At 37.6% G+C, this 14,569-nt stretch overlaps 1 protein-coding gene across 1 annotated transcript in view; it reads left to right on the top strand.

Moving 5' to 3' along the window:
- The window catches only part of LOC101847474 (piezo-type mechanosensitive ion channel component 2), a gene marked incomplete in the record, with an annotated part of 108,746 nt that overhangs the window by 54,934 nt on the left and 39,243 nt on the right, over nucleotides 1–14,569 (top strand). Inside the window, 4 exon segments of the mRNA XM_035973983.1 lie at nucleotides 4,813–4,836; nucleotides 8,743–8,952; nucleotides 9,408–9,668; nucleotides 10,925–11,054. Coding sequence (XP_035829876.1) covers nucleotides 4,813–4,836; nucleotides 8,743–8,952; nucleotides 9,408–9,668; nucleotides 10,925–11,054 — 625 coding nt within the window.

Genomic DNA, 14,569 nt, shown 5'->3' with positions numbered 1-14,569 from the left:
GAGGGCGCCACCAAATTTTGAGGACACTTTTTTAATTGGCTCAAAGAGAGAAGTGGCCCATCTTGTTATGTACTATCATTGGTTAAATTAACTACCATAATTGACAGTTTTTGTTTTCCAGTCACTCACTCTCTGAAATGCTTTCACCTCAGTCCTGTCACTGTTTTGTCAGTCTCTGTGTTTTCAGTTTCTGACTGATAATCTCAAAACTAATCTGTTGCTCTCTACACCAAATGTTCTGTCACAAATTTTGTCTGCTCACTCGTCTTAAACATTCACACAGCTTTCACTTTTAATATACACTATGAAATCCTCACGTCTCTGAAGCAATATCAGTGTCATATCTGTACTTGAGCTTAATTTTGCTGCACTGTTAGTGTTGCATATGGAAACAGCGTGGGTGGTTGGCGGGTGCTCTGGTGTGGTTTGCTCCTTCTTTCCTATAAAAAATCTATTATCCTTATCTCCCCTCCTTCTTTTTAATGTTTGTTACTCTCTTGTAACATCTCTAATCTTCGGCACTTATATGACCTTATTGTGTTGCAAGTGCCATAAAACTCTTACAAGAGGAAGAGGAAACAGAGCAGACAAGTGGTCCTTGCTTGTTTTTTAAAAAGAAATTATTAGTTTCAATGTGTTACTCGTAAGTCGGTCTGAGCTTTTGGGTATTAGGTTTCAGCTGGGTTTCTCTGAATGCGTTATACTGAGACTAAAGAAGTTTGAGTTTGTAGGGGGGGGGGGGGGGGGGGGGGGGTTGTCGTCATTGACACTGCGTTGAGTATAACTCATTGAAGTTATTTGAACATCTTGTGTATTTCGTTGGAATGGCGTCTTCAGTTTCATTCAGTCTTTCTGTACTTTAAAGTACAAGTACTGCATAAGATTGGTCACTTTTCATTTTGTATGAATAGTGGTCGCCTTAGTCAGTTGATCATCATACACAGGGGTATTTTAATTTGTAGGGGTTTTTTTGTGTGAAATTGAATTAATAATCGTTGTTAATATACTTTTAGTGAAGATTGGATGCGGACATATGTCAGGTTCAAACATAAGTAAGATTAGGTAGACATGCATTGTAGTCTGAAAAAATGTTAATATATGCGGTTCATCAGAGCAACATGCTTTAAATTCAAGAAAATATATGAGGATCTAGACCATTATGATTAGGGCCTGCCACTTCTTTCGTCACCCGTGGTTCTCATCGTGTTGATTTTGATGGATCAAGATTTTCTGTATACATATTTTTTAAACTGCACAAAACATGTGTGTCCAAGTCTTGTTGCTGATTGGATAGTCATTTCAACCAGAAGCCATGAACCTATTTTGAAATTGTCTGTCTTTTTTTAATGTAGCAGACAGTGGTTGGTCATGCGCAAGTGCATTGTTACATAAGTAAACAGCTTTAAAATATTCATGGGTTTCGTTCAAGGTTGCAGAGGCTATCATAATAAATGTGTTTTTATATTTATGCAGACTGGAAGGATGTCTGGGAGAGAAGAGCAAAAATCAGTGTGTGTGTGTTTGTGTGTGTGTATTTTGACTGAATACTTTGCGATTTATCATTCACTCCCGTCTTTAGATTGTGTCCTGACCTTTCAATTCGTCTCATAGGATACTATGAACCCACCCATTGTTAAGTTGTTATCTTGCTGGTCTATGATGCGGATGGTTTCTCTTCGGGTCCTTCAGAGGGTGTTCTTGATCTTGGTTTGTTTGGGAAGTTTTTGAGGGTTTTTTTGACCCATTTGGCTTGGTCTGAATCAAGATGCACGTAAAATTTGCTTCTAGAATAACCATACAAAGTTGACAGAGGTCATCAAATGTTTAAAGTCACACAGCACGTGGAGCAAAGTATTGTCTTAAATGGTGTTTAAGCTTCTGATGGACTGCAAATTTTATAATTTGGTCTGTTGAAGACAGTGGGATGTACCATCTTTGTATTTTTTATTTTTTTTTAATCTTATAGACAAAAAAGCTGTCAGGTTTTGGAGTTGTAAGCTAAAGGTTTTTGTTTAGTCAAAGGAAGTACTAGGTGTACTGACTGGGTAGGTAGAAAGAGTTATTTCTCAAAATACTGGTATGGTTGAAGACAGTAATATCTTCAATCAATTCAATAGAGTTTGAGAAGTTAAAGAGAGAGAAAAATGAATATTTAGTCCAAAATGTTGACACATACTTCGGTAAAATTGCTTGAGTTCTGTTAAGTTGCTTTGTTTGTTTTATTTCATTGTCAGTTTTTTAAATAGTTTTGCTTTGGAACAGGTTATGATTCTTTTTTGAAAGGGCGTGGTTGGATGTGAATAAATGTCATCAAAAGCAATTTCTTACGCTAAGGTGCAGGCTTTGTGGGTTTTTTAAGTTAATAAAAGTAAAAGTAAAAAGTTTTAACGAGTTGGTTTGGGCTTTTCTAAAACTAATAGGGAAAAAAAACAAAGACATGATTAGGATGCTACACGTCTACTTGTGGCGTTTGCCATAGTTGTTTGAAGGGTGTGTAAATATTTTACAACTGAGTGATCTTTTTGTCTGTCTTTCTGCCTGCCTGTTGCCCTATCTATTGGTCATTCTTGTTTGAGAAAATAGTCCTGAAACTTTGATCATCCCTCATTCCTAGGGCTGGGCCTAATGTAGAATCTCAGAATATTTATTCTTGGTTTGAGAGTTGGGTATCTCTTTATTTTAGGACTTGATTATGAAAACCTTTTGATTTTAGTGATGTCAGATGTGCATTAAATTGTCTGTTTAAGGGAATAGAACTTTTAACCTGAAAATAGTATGAATAAGCGGTATAGCGACATTTTAGCCGGTGGAGTACATTAGAATTGAGCAAGGAAATTTATGCTATTTGTATGTAGAATTCAAATTTGTGGTATTGAAATGTTGGGGGAATGAGCAGGAAAAAATCTTTACACAGTGAAAGTAAATCTTGAGTTGTTGCAATCACTTTTATATTGACAGAGGATACTTTTTATCTCTTAGTTCATTCTGTTTGAAAAGCATTGTGGCTCCTATCTGATGATTTAATATCACTAAGTTTCGATAGATGAAGGCATATTCAGTGAATGTATGTTGTCCTTTCTGTTTAATGTACCAGCGATGGCTCAGATATTCATTGGCTGAGATTCAACAAGTAAGGAGGCGTTGATGTTTTTAAAACAAAAATTGATGTTTCTGTTGAAAGTCCTTTCTTTGCTTTTGTTGGAGAGGTTTCTTGTGTGGTTGTCATTTAGAGAGTTTTTTGTTTGACAAGTTACTTGTTGCTGTAGGCAAGGGAATCTTGTTGTTTGAGAAATCATTGGAAGTATTTCTTTAGAGTGTTTCAAGTTATCGTTTTTTTAAAGATATCCTTTGCATTTCTTTTAAAGAACAATTTTGGAGAACGAATGTGGTTTTTTTTTGGTTTTTTTGTTTAGGACATTAGGAGGGGGAGAGCTGTGTCTTTCAGTTTTGGAGTTCGTGTTTTGAAACTTTGCTCAGGACATTTCTATCATGGTTGGCTGGTTGACTTCTCGTCCTAGATTTGAACTGAAAATGTTACCAGGGTATTTTTGCTTACGGACTTTTGGTACATTATATGGAGTCCAATTTCCAAACGTTTGTGAATGATTCCTGAGTATTTTATTTGATTTAAGACTATTGGTTGGCAGTTGTTTCTAAATAGTATATCTTTTTTTTTCTACTTAATTTGATATAACGTTTTCTAATGCAATAAATTAATAAATCCAAAATGGATTTTTGAAATTAAAGAAAAATAGGAAAACTTCTGGGGTTTGTGTGTTTCATTCCGAATTAATATTGACAGTGAATGAATATAGAGTATGGCGCCTTTTTAACGGTTCCTTTTAAAGAAAAAGTTTATTCTGTAGCTTATGTTAAGTGCGTTGATTTGAAATGCTTGTTCGAGTAAAAAATAACTGCCTGTATGTATTTGTTCTTCAATGTGTTTCTGATGATGCTGTCTACTCTCAGTTTGGTCTATCCAGCCTTTGGCCCTGTGCAGTACTGTTTCATGCTTGTTGAAGCTTCAGGCTTATTGATCACAATATAAGTAGTATAAGATGTTGTAGTTGGTGGAGATTTGGAAGAAAGTTAAAGAAAAGAATAGGTTAAGTGAACCACTGTGTGCTTACTTGAAGCAATGCAAAAGGATAATGATGGGAAAGTGACAGGTGAATCTCATCATTTGACATAAATCATCTCATACTTTTTCTGTCCCATCCCATGGTTTAATTTTACTGGTCTCAAGATTGTTGTTTTCAGGTTTGCTGTTCTTTTGTGTGTGTTTGTGTGTTAGCAAGATAATGAACTTCAGTTTCTGTCATTGTAGGAGTTTTGTGACTAATTTTTTTAATTTGACTCATCAGTCAAGAGCAGCGTCTGTGGTGAAATGGTTAGGTTCTTCGCCGTTGCAGGTTGTAGTAGCCTGCCTCTTAATGATCTGAATGTTTTGGATTGTGGGGCTTTACAGTTTCATGAAAGGAAAAAAAATTCTGTCTTTCTGTATGTATGTGTTTGTTATCTTTTGTGCATGCATTTGTGTTTTTGTTTGTCCATAGTTATTCATTCATATTTGTTTCAGGGTATGTCTGTTTGTTTATGCTACCTCCGCATGTAGCAGAATGCTTATAGTACTCTCCTTACTAGTGAACTTATCTTTCAAAAGTTGTTTTCGTTTGATGCGTGAAAATTATTGTTCTTTAACTGCCATTTCTTTACTGTAAGTTCAGTGTCAGCCATGGTGTGAAGCACTGCACAATCATGTGTCATCAGTCAGTGTTAGTTTGATCTCATCGCTCTATCTGCTTATTCCAGCACAGCCTGGCTTCCCATCCTGAGGTGATCTCCGTTCGTGTGACCAGTTTTCCTGCATGTTTTATTGATGTTGTGGCCAGCATGTCGTGTTGTAGCTTTGTGTATAGTGGTGGCTCTTAAGATGATGCCCCATCCGTTAACGCATCAGTATGCGTACCAATGTTGGTAATTCATTAACTTATTCCTCATTAGTCTGTGATGTTAATGAAAACTCGACTGTCTTACCATACTAGATGTTAACAGTTTTCCAATAACACTAGACTTTCCTTTCACAAAAAGTAATATTTGCTTGAGACTTAATAAGTGAGAAGAGTTTTACTTTTTGTGTCTCTTGAATGGAGAATGGAATCTATTTACTATGTTTTGGCTATCTCTGGAAAAAAAAAAATGCTGTTTTTGCATATAAGAGACATATTCTGAATAAGCAGCTATTTATATGCGCATGCAGCTGAAACTTTGTGTACCTATGCCTTCATGTTGCCCAAAAGACCTATTTAGTCCTGAACATATAATCAGTCATGTGCAACTATATCCTTAAATCATGTTTATGGCTACACCAAATACTAAGGATCCCAAATTGTGATGAGTAATGTTGTTATTGCTGTAATGTTATCTATGTTGTATTTCTTTAAAAAATAACACATTTATTTTTGCAAATATACAATATTACATCCAGCCTTACTAAGTCACTCTTTTTTGTCCTCAAAGGAATTTGTGAATCTAGTAGTAAGTAAAATTCAATTAAGCAGACTTTGAAGTGGGACGCCATACGTGTAGGTCTTTGTGCTTTAAGCCACTAGAAATTTTAGTGAGGCTGAGCCAGCGACTTCTGGGAGAAGTGTTCTGAGAGACTGGGCAATGGAGTTGCTTTGCTGGCTATTGGCTTGTCTATTTTGTCATACTATATCCTTTCCAGGCGTCAGCGGCACCATGGTTCCGTCATGGGCTTCTTGGGTCGTTTCACAAGCAGGAAAAAAAAGTGAACCCATATCACACTTGCTTTTTTTTTTTTCTGTAATTTTTAACCCAAACCCATTTGGGTGGAACTGTTCTGGTATTAGTGTAAAAAGTGCATGATTTGTATAGACGTAATGCAGAACTCACTTTCTTTTCTGCATTGTAGAATACTATGATGTTTCAGAGTGGATCTGAAGAGTTTTGTTGGGGCTATGAGGATAATGATATATGTTTCTTATCTTGTTGTGGGGCTCATTGTATTTTTAGTTGTTTTGCTTGAAGACTCATAGTATTTGTCTGTTTGTCTCTTGGTAGATTTCTTGTTGATGTTTGTTGCTCTCTGGACTATTATATTGGTGTCAAGGTCTCATGGATCAGTCGTTGTATTTGTCTGTTGCTTTGTAGACTAATTATATTTGTCTGTTGGTCTTGTGATAAACTTTTTTTCTCTCTTGTTCTGTGGACTTTTTAATATGTGTGTGGAAGTCTCTTTGTAAACCCATTGTGTTTGTCAAATATTTGTGTGGAGAGTTTCTAAGTGGATGGCCGGTGGGTACTCTGGTGCGACATTCTCCTTTTTTCATGTCAAACATCTATCATCCTTATTAAATTTCTCCTCCTTTTTTGTGTTTGTTACTCTCTCGTAACACCTCTGATCTTCACCTCTTATATAACCTTGTTGTGTCGTAAGAGCTGTAAGACTGTTACCAAAACTAAAATTCTACTCATTGAATTTGTTTATTTTCAATCTCTACATATTGTCTTCGTCTGTCTGTGGAGTCTCTACTCTTTTTATTTGTCTGTCTGTCAGTCTGGTATTTGTCTGTTTACCCCCCCCCCCCCCCCCCCCGGGGGGCGGTGCCACTGACTGAAGTGTCTTTAGGCCATTCCCAGTGTATGTTTATCACACTCTTGTGACCCGCTATTTCCGGGATGCCTTGGTAGTCGAAGTAGACTTTGTGCTGTTGAAGCTAGAGAGGAGAGCTGAGTAAGTTTGATTCTCTTTGTGGAATTCTCTGTTGACATCCACCCCTTGGCGCTCAAATGACCTTTGCAGTTGCGAGCGCCGTAAAACCTCTACTAATACATAAAATAAACCATTTGTCTGTAGAGTTTCTGCTCATTGAATTTGTATTGTCTGTCAAGTCTCGACTCATTGTTTTATACCTTAGTTTCTTGCATCTGCTTGCTGTACTTGTCTGATGGTCAATTCTGTCTGCTACAAGCAACAGGGGGTGGGATGTAAATAGTCTGCTGGCTGGGCCTGGCCTGTAAAATGCCTCGTTTGTGTCTAGTGGGGTGTTGAATTTGTACAGACAAACCAAAAGTAAGAGGGGTTGTTTTTTCTTGTTTTTGTTTGTTTGCAGGTATCTGTATTCACTTAAGTTGTATGTTGATGGATTGTGTGCTGATTGCAATTGTCTGTTTGTCCTTTGTTTGGTCATTGTTCTTCTTGGTATGTACTTTCCCGGGGGGGGGGGAGACAATTTTTAAAGTTAAATACTCATCATCGGTGGAAAAGGAAAAGTGAGGTAACTATGTGTTCTGTAAATGTCTAGTATTACTGTGTTTGTCACTTTTTTTAAAAACTGTCCCGGTTTCTTTTTTGTTGTCCATTACAAGAGGATTTTCTAAGCCTAAGCAACCGTAGAGGCACAATAGGTTAAAGCTATTACCTGTATCTGCGATGTCTGATTAAAATTTTTTCATTCAAGCAGAACAGTTTTAATGTGTATTAATTTGTACTGTATACTGTGTAAGCATGTTTAAAATGAAATTTGCAGAATGAGATTGTAACGATAAAAGATTTTATATATGTTCACTGTGCATGTGCTCAAGTCACTAGGATATAACTGCATTTTAATGCATTTGTATAATTTAATGCTCAGCTTTCAGAGACATCAGTGCAGTTAAAATGCCAGGTGTACCTTGCTTCTTGTGCATGCATGAGCATCTGCAGAAATTGAACGACTCGAAGTCTGGGTCTACTTGAGCTGATTGTTTCATGTGATAACAGCATTGCATCTGCCGGAGACGGTTGTTGTATAGTTTAGATGAATGCAGGGGTAGATTCAGTTGATATTGCCACATTCAAACCACAATTCAAGCTTAGTTAAAAAGTGAAATATGAATATGTAGTTTTTGATTTTATAGACACTTCTGCGACAAATGTGCAGTTATAGATTTTATAGACACTTCTGCGACAAATGTGCTAATGGTTTTTATTATTTTTTGTGGTAATCTGTCAATTACAGAGTGCATTTATGGTTTGTGTGCTGTCTAGTAGGAATAATCACAGAGCAAAGTTTAATTGAATGATATCAGTTGTACTTATTTGCGTCATAGTTGTGTAAAACAATGAGCCGGTCAACAGAATTGGATCCAAAAATATGCAGTCGTAATAAGAAAAAATCTTTATCTATTAAGCACATTCCAGTTGTGATTTCTAAATCTTTTTTGATTGTTCGTTTTTTCAGAGATAGGATGCTTGACCATCTAAGAGCCTAGATATGATTTGAAGTAGACTAGATTAGGAGATTTGGGGGTGTGTGTGTGTTAGGTGGTTCTTAAATCAATAAATTAAAACATTGCTTGAGACACATACCTTCATTGCATGTAGGTCTGCCAAAAAAGATGTTGTTAGTGTGCAAATTCATCTTTTTAAATCGAAGTGACCTTCAAACTATATTTATTAAACAAATTGTCCAAGGTGGGATAAAAAATGTCACCCTTAATCAGCCTTTCATATCTTGGTTCATAAGACAAAGGTGCGGTGCTAAAAAAATAATCTCTAATAATTAAATGCTATTTATAAAAGATTTCTAAGATTGAATTCCTGAGCAAGTACACAAACACTCCCCCCCCCCCCTCACAGGTTAAAAAAAAACAACTGTGCATGTCTAGGTGACGAAGAAAAATAACTTTAGAGCTTTTTCACTTTACCTGAGCTTGCACTTTACTATCTCCTCCCAGCGTTTAGTGGAACATGAGGAACCCCCGGGTGGACGCTACGGAGGTGTGGAGGGTGCTGGAGCGTCCGGATCAGGGTCGGGAATAGCGGAGGTGGAGATAGCACCCAAGACAGAGGAGCACACTGGCGAGCCCGTCAAGCGCAAGCCATGGATGTCGGTGATTTTCCTCATCATGAGGCAGAGCTATGTGCTGTCTTTGATTTCCATGATGGTGAGTTGTCCTTTCTGTTTTTTGTTGAGTGCTTTTTTTTTTCTCCCCCGCTCTTCATATAAATAGATTATGAAACATGTCCTTAATTTTTAATGTTTTGAATGTCCCGAAATTAATGTTTTGTTTTTATTATCAAAATTTTAAAACAAATAACTTGTTGATATCCTTCTCATTCTATCACTGTCAGAATCACCACACTTTTGACTCAATAAATATATTATTGCCTTGAGTTTGATTCCTGAGTGGGGTAGTTATTTTGAGCATATCCGTCTGTTTGCTGGGATGCTGTATCCCAATCAGTCCTTGTTGTCTTTAATTGATGGAGTTAAAGCAGCCCCCACTTTCTATGTGGTGTAAATTGTGTCAATGGGGGCGTGAAACATTTACCATCATTTACAATTCGTGTATGTTGTCCCAAAATTTTACTTTGATTTATCCTTACGTGCCTCTGCCAGGCCTGGAGCATCACCTACCACTCGTGGCTGACGTTTGCCCTGCTGCTGATGGCCTGCCTGCTCTGGATGCTTCCCAACTCCCGCAAGTGGTGCCTGCGCTCCTCCCCAGTTGTCCTGTTCTACGCTGAGTGCCTCCTGGTGGCCCAGTACATCTACGGCATGAACATCCGCGACAAGCTGCCCGAGTACGCAGGCTCTTACAGCTACGACGAGATTGGTCTCAAGTTCTTCACAGACCCTGGACTCAACTTGGGTTTGCAGGTAAATGTTTGGATGAACGTTGACCCTCAAATATGGGGGGGGGGGATATTATCCCAAGAGTTTTTCGATGAGGGCTTAGTAGCTTAACCCAGTGGTCTGGAGTTCGATCCCCAACAGTGATGGGTTTTTCTTCTCATGCATTCTACAGCCCCTGTTCCTAGGGTATGTAGAATCGAGCACCTAGTCTTCTCCAACAAGGACAAGAAATTTCAGCTTGTGGAAGTTTTGCACTTGAAAGTTCCCTTGGCGATTCATAAATGAAATAGAGTAGGCCCTCCATGCCACTGTCCAGGCAAAAAAGAAAATTAATTCCTACCCAAAACTGAAGCCACTCTCATCAGTATAAACATTTCAAAGCTCTTGTACCTTCAAAAACAGCATGTGAGTGCCTGTCAGGAAAGGGACTTTTCTTCGTTCTATGTAAATAAAATTACCATATACATGAAAATCAACTGCTTTTTTGGATGATCTTACTGTCAGTTACTCTCTGAGCCCTAGCAAGGGTACGAAAAGAAGAAAGTCTAGAGTTGCAGGAAAGGTTCTGACAGTAGTAAGTCATTGTCAGCTTTTGATAAATTGTCGCCAATCTCCATTCACATCCCATATACAACCCCCTGGGGCGGTGCTACTGACTGAAGTGTCTTTAGGCCATTCTCAAAGGGGGGTCATTAATATGTTCTTATGCTCAATAGAATTGTAAATAGGCTGATTCATCAATATCATGCTCATAACTGTGCCTGAACTGCATATGGTGAACTGCTGCTTTTTCTTTCTTAATCCTTACTATCGTCATTTTTCCTCTACTTCTTTTGTATGTTTGTCACTCTCTTGTGACCCGCTATTTCCGGGGTGCCTTGCTAGTTGAAGCACACTTCGTGCTGTTGAAGCTAGAGAGGTGAGCAGAGTAAGCCTGATTTCGTGTATGGACTTCTCTCTTGACATCCACGCCTTGGCGCTCATATGACCTTATGCAGTTGCGAGCGCTGTGAAAACTCTACTAAAACTAAAACTAAAAACATCCCATATCAATGCCAGTTTTATTCATATGAAGAGTTTTTTAAGTTACCGTTCGCCTACACCAGTGAAGAAAATTCAAAACTGGGTATGACACAAAAATGACCTACTTTGATTAAACTGAAAAAAAATAATAATTTGAAAACCATCACAACAACTCTGTCATTGTGGTGAGATGCTCCAGTTTTTTATTATAAATAGTGGTGACTGACTGTGGAACTCGACTCAAATTTTCCTTTCAGATTTTCTTCACTGTGTTCATTGTGCTGACCTTGCGTCAGTACCTCAGTGAGAGGTTGCCACAGAAGGCTGACCCCCAGGGCATACGACTGCGGGTACGCCCCAGGAAATCTACATTCTTCGACAAGCTCCGTAAGTCTTTTTCATCCTTGTGTAATCATTGTCTTTTTGTTGATGATGGCTGGTTACATCCCAGCATCAATGGTCTCACATGTCAACTACTATAACGTACAAAGCTAGTTAGCTTCATTTTATAAAACTTTTCACGTCATGGCTTCTTTTTTTAAAGAATAATTTTAAAATAAAATTGCGCACACCTAATGCAAGTTTTCTGAAATCACATTTATTTTTCGCTTTTCTTCTAATATTTGTCTTTTTAAAAGACAACACTAGCTGGTTTTAATCCAGACAATCATCTTTTGCAACAACTAAACACATGTTATTCTATTGAGGGATATGAGTTTTAGAGTTCTGTCTGCATTTAATTATGGCAACATTGTTGAAAATCTTCGCATGGGTAGTATGACTTTTTAGACACGACTAAAATGTTTGTCAGATGTAGTAGGTAGACTGGTGTGCTTCTCATATCAGCAGCATGTTGTGTCCCCGTAATCCCTTTCTGTATTCTTTGCTTTGACAGTCCACATGTTGCAGGCTCTTGCTTGGCCTGTACAGTGTTACAAATACAGACTGTGATAAAGAAATTACGCCCTGTTCATTGATATGGAGTCTTTACAGAGTTGGGGTTTCTTGTAGTTTTGGGGGGGGGGGTTTCATAAAGTGTGTGTGTGGGGGGGGGAGAAAATTAGTTGAACAATCTATGTGGCTAATGTTTTAAAAGCTGTTGACTCCTGAGGTCGAGGAAGGAAATGTGCATTGTATTTCCTACTACTTAACAGCAAAAGTATTCTTTGACTGATAGTGCAATAGAGTAGGCCTGGTTATTGTTTTGACACAGGAACCAAATGTTCATCGAAAAAAGACAGTGAATTGAATTTTGTCTTTTTTTTCTGTGTTGTGTAACTTTGTCGTAGATGTGGTAAACTAAGATAGTATAACCACTTGTTGTCATTATTCATTGGATGTTGTCTCAGGTGGTCGGAATTTTATTCTTATTTGGAATGCCAGGGTAAATTGGTGTTTTAATCACCTTTTTTTTCTTTTATACATTTTTTTCATTGTATAATATTTTTTTTAAAGAAATGGGAAAGTAAGTGATTTGAGTTAGTGCTTATGTGATTGCACTAACTGTTCGAATATTTTGTTAAATTGTTCTGTATTTTTCTTACTGAATGTGAGTTGTGTTAACTATATCGCCTGTTAAGCTATCGAGTTACATTTTGTTTTTGAAGCAGCTGCAACAAAAAAACGAATTGAGTCTTATTTATTGTCTGCTGTGCAGTTTTTTATATCATGCAATTAGCTTGAGCATGGCTGCTATTTTATCGAGAGCAGAGACTTTGGTTTTCTTTTTTAGAATATGAAAAATTAGACCGTTTAAAATTTGCCAAGTAGTTTTTCTTCGGCTGTGCCGAATCTTTTAAAGGTATACCCTTTATAAATAATTCCTCATTAATTTTAAAAATCTCTACATAAACGCAGTGTTAGTAATGGTTGCTGTCACATTATTGAAAATATTTTAAATGATGATAGAATTCTTCTGTTTCAAAAAATTGAGGACGAAATCGAATTCTTCTGTGTCAAAAAATTGAGGACGGAATCATGAAATTGAAAAGGGCTGTATGGCTGGGAAATCAGTATGCCATATTTCTCATCTTTTTCTGCTACCTTTTTCATGCAGTACCTGTTGACGTCATTGAACTGCGAGGTAAAAGTGTGCGCAAAACAGTATTAGATACTCCTCAGGCTTTGAACTACGTAGCTATAATATTGTTTCTGTGAAATAAACGAAAAAAACTCACCTTGAAAAACTCACCACTTAAATGTCTTGAAACGAACGAAACAAACTCACCTTGAAAAACTCACCTTTTAAATGTCACTGTCTGGCTCCTTACAAGGGGCTCTTGTCAAAAGGTTTGCAAGTTTTGCTTTTGTTGGGTTTTGGTATCAACATGGATTTTTTTTTTCCCGCTGTCAAACCTGTCCTGGTATTTTTTGTACCATAAAGGTCTGTCATAATGCTGTCCTGAAGTTCCTCCCCCATCTGAATCTTTCTCCTTTCTTCCTTCCTCCTCTGTCTTTCTCTGTGTCTTTACCACCCTGGCCTTAGTTAAGCTTGGGTTATATCAGCTTTCAGTGTGTATACAGCAACCTTGGATGGACATATTTTTTTTTTCTTTAACTCTACATTTTTCCAGCTAAAGCTGTTGCTCTCATTTCTTGGGATTATTGGTTACATCTGTTGCTTTGAGAAAGAGGTCAATGCCCATAAGAATATAATCATATAATCCCCCTCCTCTCTCTCTTGCCTCTTAAACTCTTACTCTTCTGCTTTCTCAGTTCCTCTCCCCACATCTTATGGGCGGTTGGTATGTGTCACTGGTGGATCCCATTTTGTTTCTTTCCTTCAGTTGTCTCTATCTGTCTTACTTTTTTGACGCGTTAGATGGTACAAGTCTGATGGTTTTAAAACTGATCTAAATACCAATACCTTGCTGTGTCGAACGTGAAGTGCGGTGATTTCCAAGTCATAACAGTTTCTTTCAGCACATATTTGTAACGCTAAAGTAAAACCCTTCTTTGCCAATTTTCAGCAAAAAAGCAATTGAATTTGTACTTATTGCTCAAGGAATGTAAGTCACAGTCCCACAGGCCTTATCACATCACTCTTGATGCACCGTCGTTGTTTCAGACAAGACTGTCCATGTCATCATTCTCAAATCACATACTATTTCCTCTTTGTTTTCTGAAGCAAAGTTTTATTGAAAGGAACATTGTCTTGATAACGCTGTACTCTTACAAGTCGATTAATTATCAGAAGAAATTCATCAACAAGATAACCAGTTGATTTGTTTAGTTGGATAACATTGTATCTCATGATTTGAAAAAAAAAAAAGCATCAGGATATTAAACAAACCACTTTGAAGTGATGAAAAAAGAGGGTTGCTTACCAGTGCCCTCAGGCGGTACGGTGAAGAGAATTAATGCATAGTTGGTTGGAGGATACTCTTTTGTGGTCTACTCCTTCTTTTCTTTCAAGCATCTCTCCTCCTCCTCCTCCTTTTTTTTTTATTGTATGTTATTCTCCAGTAACACCTCTAATCTTTAGCACTGATATGACTTTAAAGTGTTGCAAGTGCCATAAAATGTTAAAACTAAAAGGGCTGGTCACCAGAATTTGCTTACGAGATCCTTACTTTGGGCTTCTCAATTCTTTTGGGTTGACTTTGGACTTTCCTTGTCCAAATATGGAAAAGGATCTAACAGCTATGTGTTTACATAATGCACCTCTTGGTACTGTATTGGTTAAATCAAAGATAGTACATAACAAGATGGTTCACTCAGCCAAAAAAGTGTCCGCAGGAAGTATGCTCTTTGCTTCAGATGGCGCTGCAGTCTGTTTTGAAGCTCTCTTTCGTTTTTCCAGAAGAAGAATAGGAATAGCACCTTCGTGCGTGCGCAGATCGACTGCTGTTCATCAGCAGTTCGGGTACGTTCAGTGCGTAGTTTTAGGGTTTTTTAAATTT

The sequence above is a fragment of the Aplysia californica genome, unplaced genomic scaffold (genome assembly GCF_000002075.1).
Source record: "Aplysia californica isolate F4 #8 unplaced genomic scaffold, AplCal3.0 scaffold00040, whole genome shotgun sequence".
In the NCBI taxonomy this organism is placed as follows: Eukaryota; Metazoa; Mollusca; class Gastropoda; order Aplysiida; family Aplysiidae; genus Aplysia; species Aplysia californica.
The sequence above is the reverse complement of the archived record's forward strand: the minus strand, read 5'-3'. Positions and strand labels throughout refer to the sequence as shown.